General features: G+C 44.1%; 1 protein-coding gene across 2 annotated transcripts; it reads left to right on the top strand.

Moving 5' to 3' along the window:
* Positions 1-515: 515 nt before the first annotated feature.
* Positions 516-14,042, top strand: SNRPD3 (small nuclear ribonucleoprotein D3 polypeptide). Of its 2 annotated transcripts, none has more exons than XM_080937773.1 (4): positions 516-639; positions 1,839-1,980; positions 11,267-11,459; positions 13,918-14,042. In XM_080937773.1, the coding sequence occupies exons 2-4, from the start codon at positions 1,855-1,857 to the stop codon at positions 13,977-13,979; spliced, it is 381 nt and encodes a 126-aa protein (XP_080793899.1). In that variant the 5' UTR covers positions 516-639; positions 1,839-1,854; the 3' UTR covers positions 13,980-14,042. The 2 variants fall into 2 exon arrangements, with proteins under 2 accessions (XP_080793899.1, XP_080793900.1); XM_080937774.1 differs by having other exon boundaries at positions 542-639; positions 1,843-1,980.
* Positions 14,043-14,426: the final 384 nt, after the last annotated feature.

Below are 14,426 nucleotides of genomic sequence, written 5' to 3'. Positions count from 1 at the left end.
GCGGAGCGCTACCCGCAGGTCCTTCCCCGAAACGCTCCGGCGGCCCCGCCCCCGAAGTTGGCTCTCTGCAAACTACCTAGCACACTCCCTCCGCCGGGTCTGTTCTTTTGCAGCCTCAGATGGAAGCTCTGGCCCTTCGCCATGCCCCATCAACACTCCAAGGACCCCTTTTCCGACTCCCTTTAGGGCTTCTTACCTAGACAATGAATAATGATAGTTCCCAGGGCTCAGTGCGTCCCTTACCTGACGGTGATGGGATCCAAATCTTACATTCCTAATCACTCACTTCCTGTCTCCCCAGAGCATTGGGCTCAGTCAAGCCCAGATCCCGCCCAATCCGTCACTACAGTACGCGCTGTAAGTGTGGGTCCCCATGTTCTTTGGTCGGCTCGAGGATTGATGTTTCCGACGGTCCTCGGACCCTCTACAGTGCCGGAACTATAGTGCTAGAGTCCTGGTTTTCCCAGCCGGCTAAGTGAGAGTAAAGGGTAAGTAGGCTTAAAGGAAAGGGAGGGGCCTGCGCAAGGCATTTTGGGAGCGCGTGGTATTCGTGATACTCGGGCCGTCGTTTCCTCGCTTCAAGCCTTCGCCTTCTAACGTTTGTGCCGGAACCGGGGGGAAAAAGCCTGCAGTTAGTTGGTGAGGAGAGGCGGCTAACGGGAGAGAGGAGGCCAAGGCTCCCCAGAGGGTTAGGAGCTGGAAGGGACGCTGCTGGAGGAGCTCAGCGGGGTTTAGCGGAGGGCGGGAAGCCAGGGCCTATCCAAATATCATCTCACTAGGTCTGGGAACAGTTATTAATTTACGCCTAGTCTGCACGTTCTGTGCCTTTCCAGATCATCGATTTTCGTAGCTTAGAGGCAGTCACTTCTTGTTAATTACCTCCTTCCCTTATGGATCATCATTTTCAACGCCTTTTTCATCTCTGCCTCCACTCCCATTACCTGCACTAGCTCTCCTGCTTTCCACGCTGCTGCAGGAATTTTAGCAGGTTGCTCTGCTATATATTCAATCTACTTTGTAGATGCTTCTAGGTTTTTTCTTTCTTTTTTTTTTTTTTTTTGGCTATAATCCTGCAGTGTTTCCCTACCATTTCAACACGAAACCCACACTCCTAAAGCAGAAAGCCGTGGTTCCTCACCTTAAGAGACTGTTTAGCATCTTTATAGTCCTCTCATAAAAATAGGTGGCATGCCCCGGTCTTGAGTCGTTTTTTATCTTAGAATTTTAAAAACCCTGTACATAAACTTTGTCTTTTAATGAGACTCAGATTGAGCGTTTACCCAATTTCCCCGGAATGATGAGCATTTCCTGTTTATATCAGGTAGCCTTGACACTTTTGGTCTGCTTTTTTTGGTGGGGAGTCAAAAAGCTGAATTGAAAAGCACAGCCTCTTTTCTCAGATTTCTCTGGGCTTAGGTCTGTTTATACCATCAGGTACTGTAGCCCTTTATCTAAATACAGTTGCTGAGTACTTGGAATATTACTAGTGTGGCTGAAAGACATTTTTTGTTTGTTTTTAATTCACATTTTGTTTAACTCCATGAAAACAGTGATTTGTTTACACTCCAGGTCCATATCTTAGTTGTTTTAATGACTATAAAGGGACATGTGACTGGGATGAGAAAGGAGGTACTCTTTGTTCCCCTTAGCTTTCTTTGTCCAGTTTACCATCCTACCCTACCCTACATGTTGCGCTGATTTGCCATGGTGATTTCTTCGAGCCAAGAGCCGGACTCCTTTCACAGGAAATGCAGCTCTGATGGAATCTGCAAAGCCTGTGGAATACCAGTCCTTAAACTTTGGAAGCTAACCCTTGCCTCTCTTTCACTGTCGCATAGGAAGAGTTCTGCCAAGATGTCGATTGGTGTGCCGATTAAAGTGCTGCACGAAGCTGAAGGCCACATAGTAACATGTGAGACCAACACTGGTGAAGTATATCGAGGGAAGCTCATTGAAGCAGAGGACAACATGAACTGCCAGGTATATCCTGCCTTGCACCTGGGGCTGTGAGGGCTGTGGCTTCTATCCTGGAGGATAAGAAGGTGTACTTGAAGGTCTTAATGAAGTTATTCTCGCCACAGTTATTAACTAAGTGCTTATTGCCTGTCAGGCACCTACAGGCTCTAATACGGTATGTCAGTATGGACTTAGCCTTAAGGAAGAAGTAATTTGACAGCCTGTTGTGGTAGTGCATATATATGCCAGTACTTGGGAGGCTGAGGTAGATTCTCGAGTTCTAGGCCAGCATGGGCTTTATATAGCACGTCCACAGTGCTTTTGGTGGGGAGAGTCAGAATGCTGGATTGAAAGCACAACCTCTTTTCTTAGATTTCTCTAGGGTTAGGTCTATATGTACGATCAGGTAGCAGGTAACCTTTGGCCAAATATGGTTGCTGAGTGCTTGTCTGTAAAACAACCAATTATATTTAACTTGTTGTCTCCTCTCTTAGAGTTAGTCAGGTTCAGAACCGACTTCCCATCACAGTTTAGAATTTGCATAATCTTTGGCTCACATTGTGTGTGTTTACTTTTTCTTGGAGAAAGTTTCATCTGGTAAAACTACCAGAGTTTTGGCATATGGTTTTGGGTCCCCCCCCCTCCCCCCCTGTTAATTAAGAACTTGAGTTTTGGAATCTGAGAATTCCCTGATTCCAAACTGAGTTGGGCCATAATTTTCGGACCTTGGGTATTTTAGTCATTCGTTCTCCCGTCTATAAAATGAGAATAGAGTTGTTTTGGATCCTCTGTGCTATAAATGCCAACCCAGAATTAAATACACAAGAGACTTGTTGAGAAAGTGGCAGAAGGATGTTAGTGACCGAGCGGACTGCATGCCTGATTGATTTCTTGTCACTGTGATCCAATTCCTGACCAAGGCAACTTAAGGAAGGAGCAGTTTATTTTAACTCAGTGTGATGGTACAGTCTGTTGCAGAGGAAGTTGTGGCAAGAACTCGGAGGCTACTTGTTACATTAAATCTGCAGTCAGGAAGCAGAGATGAGTACCTGGGTTTAACCCAGTTTCTATTTTGCACTTCCACCTAATCTAGATAATCCTTCACAGACCTGCCTGTCTCTTCCTTCAATCATTCTAAATCTATCAAGTCGATATTAATCATCATAGCAGGAGAGTATTCTGTCCAGAGAAAGGAAGGCAGATTGAGCAAAAAGAGCCTGAATGCAACCTGGTGCTGTGGAAGTTCACCCAAGTAAGAGGAGTAACTGGAGGCAGAAATGGACTGGCTCTGATGTTTCTGCTGTGGTCAGTCCCTGGCAGCCTGTGTGGAGGGCTGCCACAGAGTGCGTACCATGGCAGATCCACAGAGTGGTGGCTGGAGAATGTCAGCTGTACACTCCTCCCAGTCTGATGTCTCCTGAGAGGGTGAAGGGTGAACTTACCCCAAGACTGTTCCAGGTCTAGAGATGTTAGAGAAGAGATGACTTGTACGTTGGCAGCAGCCAGCTCAGTGCTTTGCTGTTGGAATGAATATATAACGGCTGTTGCTATATTCTTAGAGAGAAAATGACAGGTTGGAGAGGTGCAGTGCCTTGTTTAGGGTCACAGCTGTGGGTAAGGTGGCCTAGCTTGCTTTTTGGGGTTTGTGTTAGATATTTTCCTGTGGCTTCAATAGACAGTTCCAGAAAATGAATCTATCCTGCAAGAAGGCTGGTAAGAGCAGCAGGAAACTGAGATCTTACATTTTTCAATAGAAAGCAGGAAATGTCAGGGTGCTCTACTTCAGCAAGGCTGCGTCCCCTAGCTGCTGTCCCCACAAGCATCACCAGCTGGGGGGTCCAAGCATTCAAATAAATACCTGCAATTATGGAGGACAGTTTTCATTTGAACTACACACTTGTGCTTTGTTAGGCTTTTGTCAATTTGACACAAGCTAGGGTTGTCTTAGAAAAGGGAACCTCAGTTGTGAAAATGCTTCCATCACAGTATCCCCTAGGCATATAAAGCTTGTGGCACATTTTTTTGATTAGTGGTTGATGTGGGAGGTCCCAGCCCATTCCAGGCTATACAGGTTGTTTCTGTATAAGAAAGGTAGGTGAAGGCAGAGTGGTGATACAGTACCTTTAATCCTAGCACTTGGGAAGCAGAGGCAGGACAATCAGGACTACACTGAGGGGTTGTTTCAAAAAAAAACAAAGCAAAACAGGGCGTGGTGGTGAACACAGAGCTCTGAGTTCTAGGTCAGCCTGCCCTACAAAGCAAATGACAGGACAGCCTGGATATTGCACAGAGAAACAGAAGACAAAGTGTATGTGTTGAGTATGAGCCTGGAGGGCAAGTCAGTAACATCCTCTGTAGTCTCTGCTTCAGTTCTTGCCAACTTGAATCCTGCCTTGGCTTCCCTTAATGATGATGGGCTGTGATCACAATGTGTATGCCAGATAAACTCTCCCCACACACATTACTTTTGGCTGGGATGTTTATTAGAGCAGTGCAAAGCAAACAAGATTCAGTTTAGAGTTGAACGGTCTGTGTTCAAGCACGCATGCCCTCATTCCCTTCTGTTGGGAATGGAACCCAGTGCCTCGGGCGAGATAGGTTAAGCACTCTCTATACCGAACTATATATCATTTCCATTGCTTTTGAGATGAGATCTCTCTGTAGATCCCAAGCTGGTCTTCAGAATTGATCCTCCTGCCTCAGTGTCAACTCTAATTGCAGGCAAGTACTATCCCACTCAGCTGTGAGGCTGTCTGAAGTCCTTTACTACTTGGTTTCCTTCCAAAGGAAGGTCCTGGAGTGGTGTGGCTGACTTAGTGCTGTCAAGGTCCTGGCCTGTAGTAGTCTGCCTTTGTGAAGTTCTGCTTTCATGGTTCCAGCCCTCTCACTTTACCCTTCACAATTAGTGATAAACTAACAGGTGAATGCTCATTTTGATTACTTGTAGAGTCTGAACACTTGTATCTCTCTGGGACTGTGATGGCTCCTACAGGTTGGTCCTTTAGAAATTAGGGCATCCTCCAAATACCTTCCCAGTGTAACATTTTCTTATGAAGTTGGGGCAGAGCCAGGCATGGTGATACATAATCCCAGCACTTGGGAAAACCAAGGCAGAAAAATCATCACAAATTCAAGGCAAGCCTGGGCTTTTCAACGCCTTGTCTCAAAAAAAAAAAAAAAAAAGGCCTAGAGAGACAGAATATTAACACATCATTAAGATTTAGGAACACAGGGGGATGGATTGGGGGAAGGAATAACATTTGAAATGTAAAAACTGAGAATATTCAATATAAAAAAAGATTTGGGAACAGGAGAGAATTCCATTATAACGGCTTCCTTCCCTATGCATATTGACACTTCTTTACCTGTGTCTATTTTAATTAGAGATGGCTTAGAAAAATTATGTAGTGGAATCTTTTTGCAATACTAGTAGAATCTGGCAAGAACTCTCTCTACTCAGCTATGCCCCTGTCCCTTTCTGTGATAGATCCTCAGTAAGAAATGGGCCCCGGTGCCACTAAGCTTGATTAGAAAGCCAGGCCTAGTCTTTTACTGAAAACCTGAACTTCTATGCATCTAATAGAGGAGCATTCAGGTATAAAGCCAGGCAGAAGGAAATCATTATGAGATACATGAGATACAGATTTCTCTGGCATTCAGATACAGGAGATCCTTAGGTGATGTTCTTAGGTTCTAGAGAGATGGCTCAGAGGTTGGGAGCACTGACTTTTCTTTAAGACATAGATTCAATTGGCAGCACCCACATAGCCACCTGTAACTCCAGTTCCAGGGAATCTTTTAGGGTCCCACTCTGCAAGGGAGAGAACTCAGTCTGACCACCACATACTTACCTATAGCGTGTGTGCATGTGTCCATACTTGTGTATATAAGTAATTTTTAAAAGGAGAAAATAAAAAACTCTTAAAAGCTTTAAGAGGATTTTGAGCCTCTTGAAGTCTGGCCCACTAAAGGAGCCTGAAGTACTCAGCTACTGAGCCATCTCTCCAGCCTGGCTTTTGGTAGTTTCTGAGGCATGGGGTCGGAGGTAGTTTTGGTGTTTGTTTGGTTTGGTTTTTTCATCTCCCAAACCCAAAGCTGTTCTTTAAATGCATTGACTCCTATTTCTACCTCCCAGAGGAATTGTGATTACACATGTACCCATGTACCATCCTGACCAGCTCCATAATTTTTACTGTGATTCATTCTAAACCATATTCCAAGATCTAATACCAAGGATATTGTATAATCCTGTATGGTGGGAGGTTAAGGTTTTTACATGTCAGTATGCCCTTATTGGTAGTTATATGCACAGATTATTACTTACAGATCACACTTATCCAATTTTGAAAACGAAGTTGATAGTGCTGTTGAGGGGGTCTTAGTGTGCTTGTCCTGGAAAAAGATTTAGCCAGTCAGTCCTTTGATACAGTAAGGGTGTCTCCAGTTCAGAGTAATAGACAAAGTTATGTTGTTGTATGACCCTTTCAGTGTTACTTTTAATAAGGAATAAGGAAAACTCTGAAATCCAAAGTTTCTGTTAGTAGAGCTAATTGAGTTATAATTAAATTCTTGATGTAGCAGACTTTGAATTTGACACACACCTTGTCCACATCCCAAATACAGAATTGCAGGCGTGTGCTAGCATGCCTATTTTATTTGTTTTTCTATTGTTTATAGAATGTTTTATCCTTATCCGTTTCTATAATCAAATATACATAGATAAGATGTTATATAATTAATACAGTGCATTATTACCCTTGTACAAATGAAGAAGAATTACGTTTAACATTTCTAGACCCGTGGCTGTTACACAACAACAGCATTTTCAGGTCCTCCAGTTATCTGAACAAAATCTCTTATTGTAGCTGACTTTATGTGGTATAAGGGATCAAACCTAGGGCTTCACTCGTGCTTGGCAAGTTCTCCACCAGCCTGTGAAACTCAGAAGGCTGAAGAGCAAGTTTAAGGCCACACTAGGTGTCATAAAGAGACCCTGTCTAATTTTAAAAGCAGTAACTTTTAAAAACAAAATTGATGAGCGTATGTGCCAGTAAATACAATTTAAGGAAAGTAACAGACAAGTGTATTTCACCAGACACCGAGAGAGAAAATTCTCAGTGATTTGCATGGGAGAGTGTCAGAGTAGATGGTTCTATAGAAACTAAAATGGTACTTTGGGGACCATGAGGGCGCTGTTTGACCTGTCTGCTTACCTATTGCTATCAACCCCTCTGTAGATAAATGATCTGCATGAAATTGCATGTTACCTTATAAGAATTATAGCCTACAAGAAACTTATCCAGGATTGTGGTAACTAAATGCTGTGAACTAACACCAGCAAAATAAGAGATTTTTCAATGCAATGTGGCTTTTAAGACAATGGTTTCACTGTACAGCCCTGCCCAGCCTGAAACTCGGGGTCATCCTGCCTCAGTTCCCAGTCACTGGGACTGTAAGCAAAGGGCACCTTGCCTGGCTATGTGATAACCTAAGCTCTTTAGCTTGGGGGAAAAAAAATCACATCACTGTTCAGGCTATATGAACTGTGCTCAAATGAGTTATGTTCTTTACACTGCTTTGTGTGTTTCCTAAGAACTAAGATAGGTCAAATTGATAGTGGTGACATCATTGGCAATTAATGAATATCCAGCGTGTGAGTCTGTGTAAAATTATCCTCAAGTGTGGGCACATTTTTAGCGTGTTGCCAATCCTGGCTATACAGAAGGAAAGCACACTTCTGATCCTCACTCACTATTTCCTGCTCCTCACAACAGGAATCCCTTCTGACACTGGTTGTGAGAGTTTGCCCACATGCCAAGAAAAAAGTCAGTTGTGCAGTTGAGTGTGCCCTTGTGTAGCTCAACTCTGCTTCAGAGAGAAAGCATCAGGTATTTCTGGTTGAGGGCCCAGCCCTCAAGACTGTCCCTTCTTTAAATACCAATGAAAGTCCTGGTTTATTTTAACCTGGGCTCTGTCTAGGTCCCTACTATCAGCTTTTGTTTAACCAGCTCATAGAATTCAAAGAAGTACATTTATAGGTATTTGTAGAGACTAGGACAAAAGATAGACATGTGTCAAGCAAGGCCTGGAGACTAAGTTACCAGGTTTCCTCATGGCACATCACCCACCAGGAACTTCCCGCTATCTGGAAATTCTCTAAATTGTGTTTTATGAAATTTTAATTGAACAGGCAGGACTGAAATATAGTTTATAAAAGGGGGATTTGAAAAGGAAACAACAGGGCTGGAGAGATGGCTCAGCAGTTAAGAGCACTAACTGCTCTTCCAGAGGTCCTGAGTTCAATTCCCAGCAACCACATGGTGGCTCACAACCATCTGTAATGGGATCCGATGCCCTCTTCTGATGAGTCTGAAGACAGCTACATTGAACTTATATATAATAAATAAATAAATAGGAAACAACAGTATGATCTTGTGTTAACAGGCCAAGTGGGCAGACAGGACCTCTGTTTCCCTTAGGAACGGACCCCATGGTAGATAAGTTTCTGCCACTGGACTGTATCCTAGCCCAGGCATGGGAATTTACTTACAGACAACTCCAGAACAGAAAGACAGGTCAGAATTAATTTCTCTGACCATCCAAGGGAAGAAAAATTCTAGCTTTTTGGACTGTCTTTAAAAGGCACACACCTTTAATCCCAGCACTCAGAAAGCAGAGGCAGTTGGATCTACACAGAGATCAGGACAGCAAGGTCTACACAAAGAAACTGTCCTCAAAACAAAACTAAAAAGAATTATGAGGTCAGACCCAAGGACCCTATTATACACTCCAGCATTACTTTACAACCCTACGTCATGCTTTTCTCCATCTTGACCCATAGATGCCATTTCGGTTGAATGTCTAGTCTGTGTTGCTTATTGTGGCTCTCTATTTAGGAAAACCATAAACTGTATTCCTGCTTGACTTTCAGTAAAACCTAAGTCCTTGAGGCTGGAGAGATGGCTCAGCAGTTAAGAGCACCTGCTGCTTTTCCAGAGGACCAAGTGTTAGATTCCTAGCACTGAGGGGGATCTTAGCCCCCTGTCTCCAGCTTCTGCAGTCACACACATACTACATTTAAATAAAATAAATCTTTGAATACTTTAGATGTAATTAAGATAAACATTGTTTAAGAGATGTTGCCTTTGGCTTTATGATGCAAACATGTGGCCTTCCCTGGGACTGTGTTACCATTTGTCAGTAGCAGGACAGGAATGCATTAGGACAATAATGGTTTGGTGCTGGAATATTTGTCAGATGACATTGAGAACCCATCATAGGACATTAATAGAAGTACCTAGTTTAAGTCTTGTTGAATCTGTATTATAGCCTTGTGGAAATTTTTCAAGGCAAAGTGGGGAGATACTAGGTGGGGAGGGAGATGAGACTTAATAATTATATATCTCAAAAATAGACATCATAACTCAGGCTATACATTTCTGAGTTTGTTATATCCTGTGTAGTTAAGACAACATTTAGACATGCTTTGCCGTGTTTAATTTTGTTTTTTAACAGCTTCAGGAAAGTGGTACCACTTCAAGGTAGGGAGCAATTCAGAGTCAGATAGACCTGGGTTTGAACATACAAAACACATGAAGGCAGTGTGACTTTGTGCAGGGTGACAAGGTGAGGCATGGACCTTTGGAATAGATCTGCCTCTGACTGGTTGTGTCACCTGTAGGGTTTCCTGGTCTAAAATCAGCCGTTTGGGGCAGTACCTGCTGTTTATATTCGTACTCGGGAATGCTGGCTGTTACAGTGGTTCCTGTAGTAGGGGAGAACTGGGACCCAGAAAATTCTGACTATGTGCTCAGGGTTACAACTGGAAGGTAGCAAACCCAGGTCTCACTGGAGGTCCTCAGGCTACTTCAGTGTCTTCTACAGAGTCACAAATACACCTGGGATTGGGTAGAATCTGGGTTTTTCAGTTGGATAAGCTAAACCATAACTACTTATTTGTGGTAGCAGAGGTTCTGGTACTTGTCCAGGGGACTGTGGCAAGGACTTAGAAACTGAGATTTTAAGAAACTGGCAATAGGAAGCCTGCAACTGGTTGATGGAAAACTAGGACCTTCTTGTCCTTGAATGTAGAGCAGGAATGGTAGTTTACAATCCTAGAAACCATTCCCATTGCTTAGATAAAGTGGGGACAGCCTCAGAGCATTGATGGATTTTGATTTTGGTTTTCACATTGGTTTTCAACCAGAAACTACCTGGCCCTTTAGAAAGAGCAAAGGGCCAGTCTTAGAAAGATAACTTTTTCTCTCATTTGTGGTTCCTAGATTTATACTCACGTAAAATTATGTAGATATGTAGAAAATGAAAGTAGAAGTTGAATTGTCGGAGAATAAGGGGCTAGCAGTGGGGAGAAGAAGCAGGAAAGGGGGAGGGGTAGAGTAGGGAAATACGTCCAGTGTACAGCAAGAATATGCGTGGTTTTCAGTTTCATAAGAAAGATCTGGGAGCTGGCACATCTTCGCAGCAGTGGCTTTACCCACTCTAAATAGTCTTCTCCTTTCTGCTCACAGAAAAGCAATTCAGCATTGTAGTACATGTGACATGACTGAATTTGGTGCTGGCAGGTTTATGTCACTTTCCTGTTCCCTGTAGGTCTCCTGACTAGACTGAGATTCCTCCTTCTCTTCACCCTCCTCTTACTCACAATGTGGCACATGTGTCCTGCCTTAACCCTGTTAGGCATTTCTCTGTCCACAAGCTTGAGTGGTCTGCCCACTCTCTGAAGTGTCCTCAGTACTGACCAGATGTACTACTTCAGTGCACGCATGTGGAGAGCTCCTGCTCAGGTCTTCCTCACCTTGTGCAGACTGGGAGCAGGCACTGCCATATCTCCCCCTTAGTCCTGTCTAGTCACTGCTGTATGTATGCTGAGTCAGAGCTGTGCTGCATATCTATGGCCCTGACGGTGCCTTTCCAGCTGGGGTGCCAGCAGGTCTATGAGGCTGCACTTCAGACGTGGAATAAGAAAGGTTTTATCACCTGTCACTCACAGCCTGGCCCAGAGCAAGCTGGGGCTCTGCATCTGAGTTTGGAGTTGCAGCATGTCAGTGGTCTGACATGAGTTTTGTTAATGATGGGAGAACTCATACTTCCATCTGCCATTTCTGTGAAGTGCACAGTCCCTAATGCATACAGAAAGTGCCATCCATTGCCAGGGTAGTTCACCTGGATTGTCTACTTCTTCATGCTGGTGTCAGGATTCTGTAGTTCTAAACTTACTCCAGTTAAGGCTCTCTGGCCTTGTATGCTCCAATGCGTTGACCTTGAAAATAAACTGGTGATTCCCTTCCAGATGTCCAACATCACAGTCACATACAGAGATGGCCGAGTGGCACAGCTGGAACAGGTATACATACGTGGCAGCAAGATCCGATTTCTGATTTTGCCTGACATGCTGAAAAATGCACCCATGTTAAAGAGCATGAAGAATAAAAACCAAGGCTCAGGAGCTGGCCGAGGAAAAGCTGCTATCCTGAAGGCCCAAGGTAGGTACCCTCGACTGGCTTTAGAATTACTAGTTACCTTGTTTCTTTTAGGGGAGACCCTGTTGGGAGAATCTGCACCACTCTCCACACTTGCTGCTATACCGTGTTCTGATCTGTCCCCAGGCTTGAGAAATCCTTGGTAATGGGACCTTTTCCCTCTTGTCTTACTTGATCCTATCAGAGTTTAGTATAAAATCCCAAATCCCAAGCAAGGTGTAATACCTACAGTCCCAGCACTTAAGAGGCTGATGCAGAAGGAGGGAATACAGTCAGTTGAAGGCCAGCCTGAGCTACATAATCACAGCAAGACCTTGGAGGGACAAGCAGAGAGAACCCTATCTGAGTCATACAGTCTAAGTGAAGGTCCCTTCTTTTCAGAAATTCTATCCAAGAAGACTGGGCAACTTGCTCTGGTCTAGTGAGGATACAGATTAATGGCTGAAAATGTTTGGTAGCATTCCTAGAACTATGTGTCTCTCTCTCTCTCTCTCACACACACACACACACACACACACACACACACACACACACACACACACACACGGAATTTGTTTCTGTTCACCCAAGACAGAACGGGTAACAAGCAAAGAAACAGTTGCACTCAAGTCTGTCTTGATAAAGCAGTGAGCTATTAGGGTTGCTGAGGAGTGTGGTGGCGGCTCTTGTGGCTTCACTGGAGCCCATCAGGTAACCGTCTACTTTGTACTTACTACTTGCCAAGACTGCAGCCAGGGCAGGATTGGGAGGGTAGGAGAGAATTGTCAGGAAGAGTGAGCAGCTAGAATCAGAGGTGAGGGTCTGCTGTGGTTTCATGTCATGTCTGGGATGAAATGCTGTCTTCTAATACCTTCACATGCTCTAGATAGACCTGAGCTTCGGGTGCCCAGTCTTCAACAGCCTTGACCTTCTAGTGCTCTTGCCTCCACCTCCCAAGGGCTTGTGCCGACTCACCCAGTTTATAGGTGAACCCAGGGTCTCAACAGGCAAACACTCTACAAAATGAACTACATTCCAGCCCTCTAATTAACACCATCTTGTTTGTTTTTGTTTATTCTCTAAAACTGAGTTGGATTATTTGAGGTGTAGGGGACAGATGTGGAAATCGGAGGACAGCTTGTCAGTCCTGTCTACATGGTGTGTCTGGGGAGTGAACATAGGTGGGCAGGATTGGGAACAACCTTCTTTACTTGCTGGACCATCTTCCACTCGTTGTTTCACAGTTTCTTAAACTTGACAGTAAATCCCTTCTTTGACACATACCAGCAGTTGTGACCACACTGTCCCCCAGAGACTTCTTAGCTGCTCTTGGAGGCTAGCCCAGTTATGGCTTGCATTTGAGTCCCTGAAAAGTTCTGCCTCATTGTTAGGCACAAAAGCATAGTCCTAAGTAACAGCATTGGTGTTGGAAAAAAAGACTTGATGGTGTGAAAGGCCCTGGGTCCTCCACCAGTATCTTCAGCAGCATATGTTATGTGTTTTATTTGGGAAGTAGGCTCTGTGTTTAAAGATAAAGTAGTAGTTGGGTGACTTCTGGTAAAATCTTGGGCCAGTGATGGCTTGGTGTTAAAGGTGGTTGTCACACAAACCTGATAGAAGTTGACCTCTGACCTCTACATGCACACAACACACACAAACAAATAAATAAAATGAGAGAAAATGTTCTCTTTGCCTTGGAGAGGCTGCTCTTGCTGTCATAGTGAGGCTGGCTGTCCATCTTCACAGTCACATTGCTGTGCACTTCAGACAGCTTGCCCAGACCCACTGACTACAGCCCTGAGCCACCCATGCCTTTCCCAACCCCTGGCTCCAGTTCCCATCAGTCTCTGAAAGAACAGAGAAGAATGAGACATGTTTTGACAGTCCTCAGAATTTCTTGAGTGTCCTATAGAGCCTCTAGCCCGCTAGGCACATTGGGTCATGGAGTGGAAGTCTTGTGCATCTTTATGGATAGCGTTATCAGATGCTAGCACTTAAGTGTCTGTGTTTCAGAGTTTCAAAACTAAATTGAAAGCCAGGGTGGAATAGCTCAGTGGGTAACGGGCTTATCACACAGTGTGCATACCTGAGTTGTCTCAGTGTGTTTGGTAACACCTGTTTGTAATCCTAGTACTGCCAAGACCAACATAGATCCCTGGGCTTCCTAGCTTACTTGGCAAGGTTCAGGCCAGTGACAGACCTTGTTTAAAGAAACAAAGTAGGGATGGAACAGCATTTGAGGCTATTTTATCTCTGTACATGTTCTCACACACACATGCCCACACGTACATGGCCCTTCCCCTTACCCACACAAACTGAATTGAATACATTGATAATGGCGTATTAGTTTTCCTTGGGCCAGCCCTAAGAATTTGTCTTTTCTGTGGTATTCAAACTGCTGTCAGCGCTACCTCCCACCCTGACACAAGGTATCAGTTCCAACTTCTCCTCAACCACACTGACCTCTCCTTCTTTGTTTCAGTGGCTGCAAGAGGAAGAGGACGTGGAATGGGGCGTGGAAACATCTTCCAGAAGCGAAGATAATATTCTCCATTGAAGAGAACTTTGTCCTTTCTTCTCTTAGGTTTTTGGAGGGGTTTTTTTCGGTGGGGGGCTGGGGGAGGGGTTACATGTGCATATGTTTTAGGTTTTGATATTTCTCTTTGTATCAGAGAAACTGTTAAGCTAAATAAAATTTGGTTGTTTTGTGGTTTGTGTGAGGCTTTTTGTTTTGTTTTTAAGGAAATAAGAACTGTGTGTTCATTTTGTAGTTTGCTTTGGCAGCAGGTTAGAATCTGACACCTTTGGACATGTGCTGGGGAATTGCCAGTACTTTGCAAATAGCAGTGGGTGGTAAAGAGTTCGCGTGCTTTTCAGGCCAGTTTCTACTTGAGCAAAGAAAAGCCTAACTCAAAAGAACCCTGTGTTACCTTTGACACATTCACTCAGTGTGGCACTTTGCCAGTTGACCTTGGTGGAACAGCCCAGCTC

The sequence above is a fragment of the Micromys minutus genome (genome assembly GCF_963924665.1).
Source record: "Micromys minutus genome assembly, chromosome: 25".
Classification (NCBI taxonomy): domain Eukaryota; kingdom Metazoa; phylum Chordata; class Mammalia; order Rodentia; family Muridae; genus Micromys; species Micromys minutus.
This window is presented reverse-complemented; position numbering and strand designations above follow the sequence as displayed.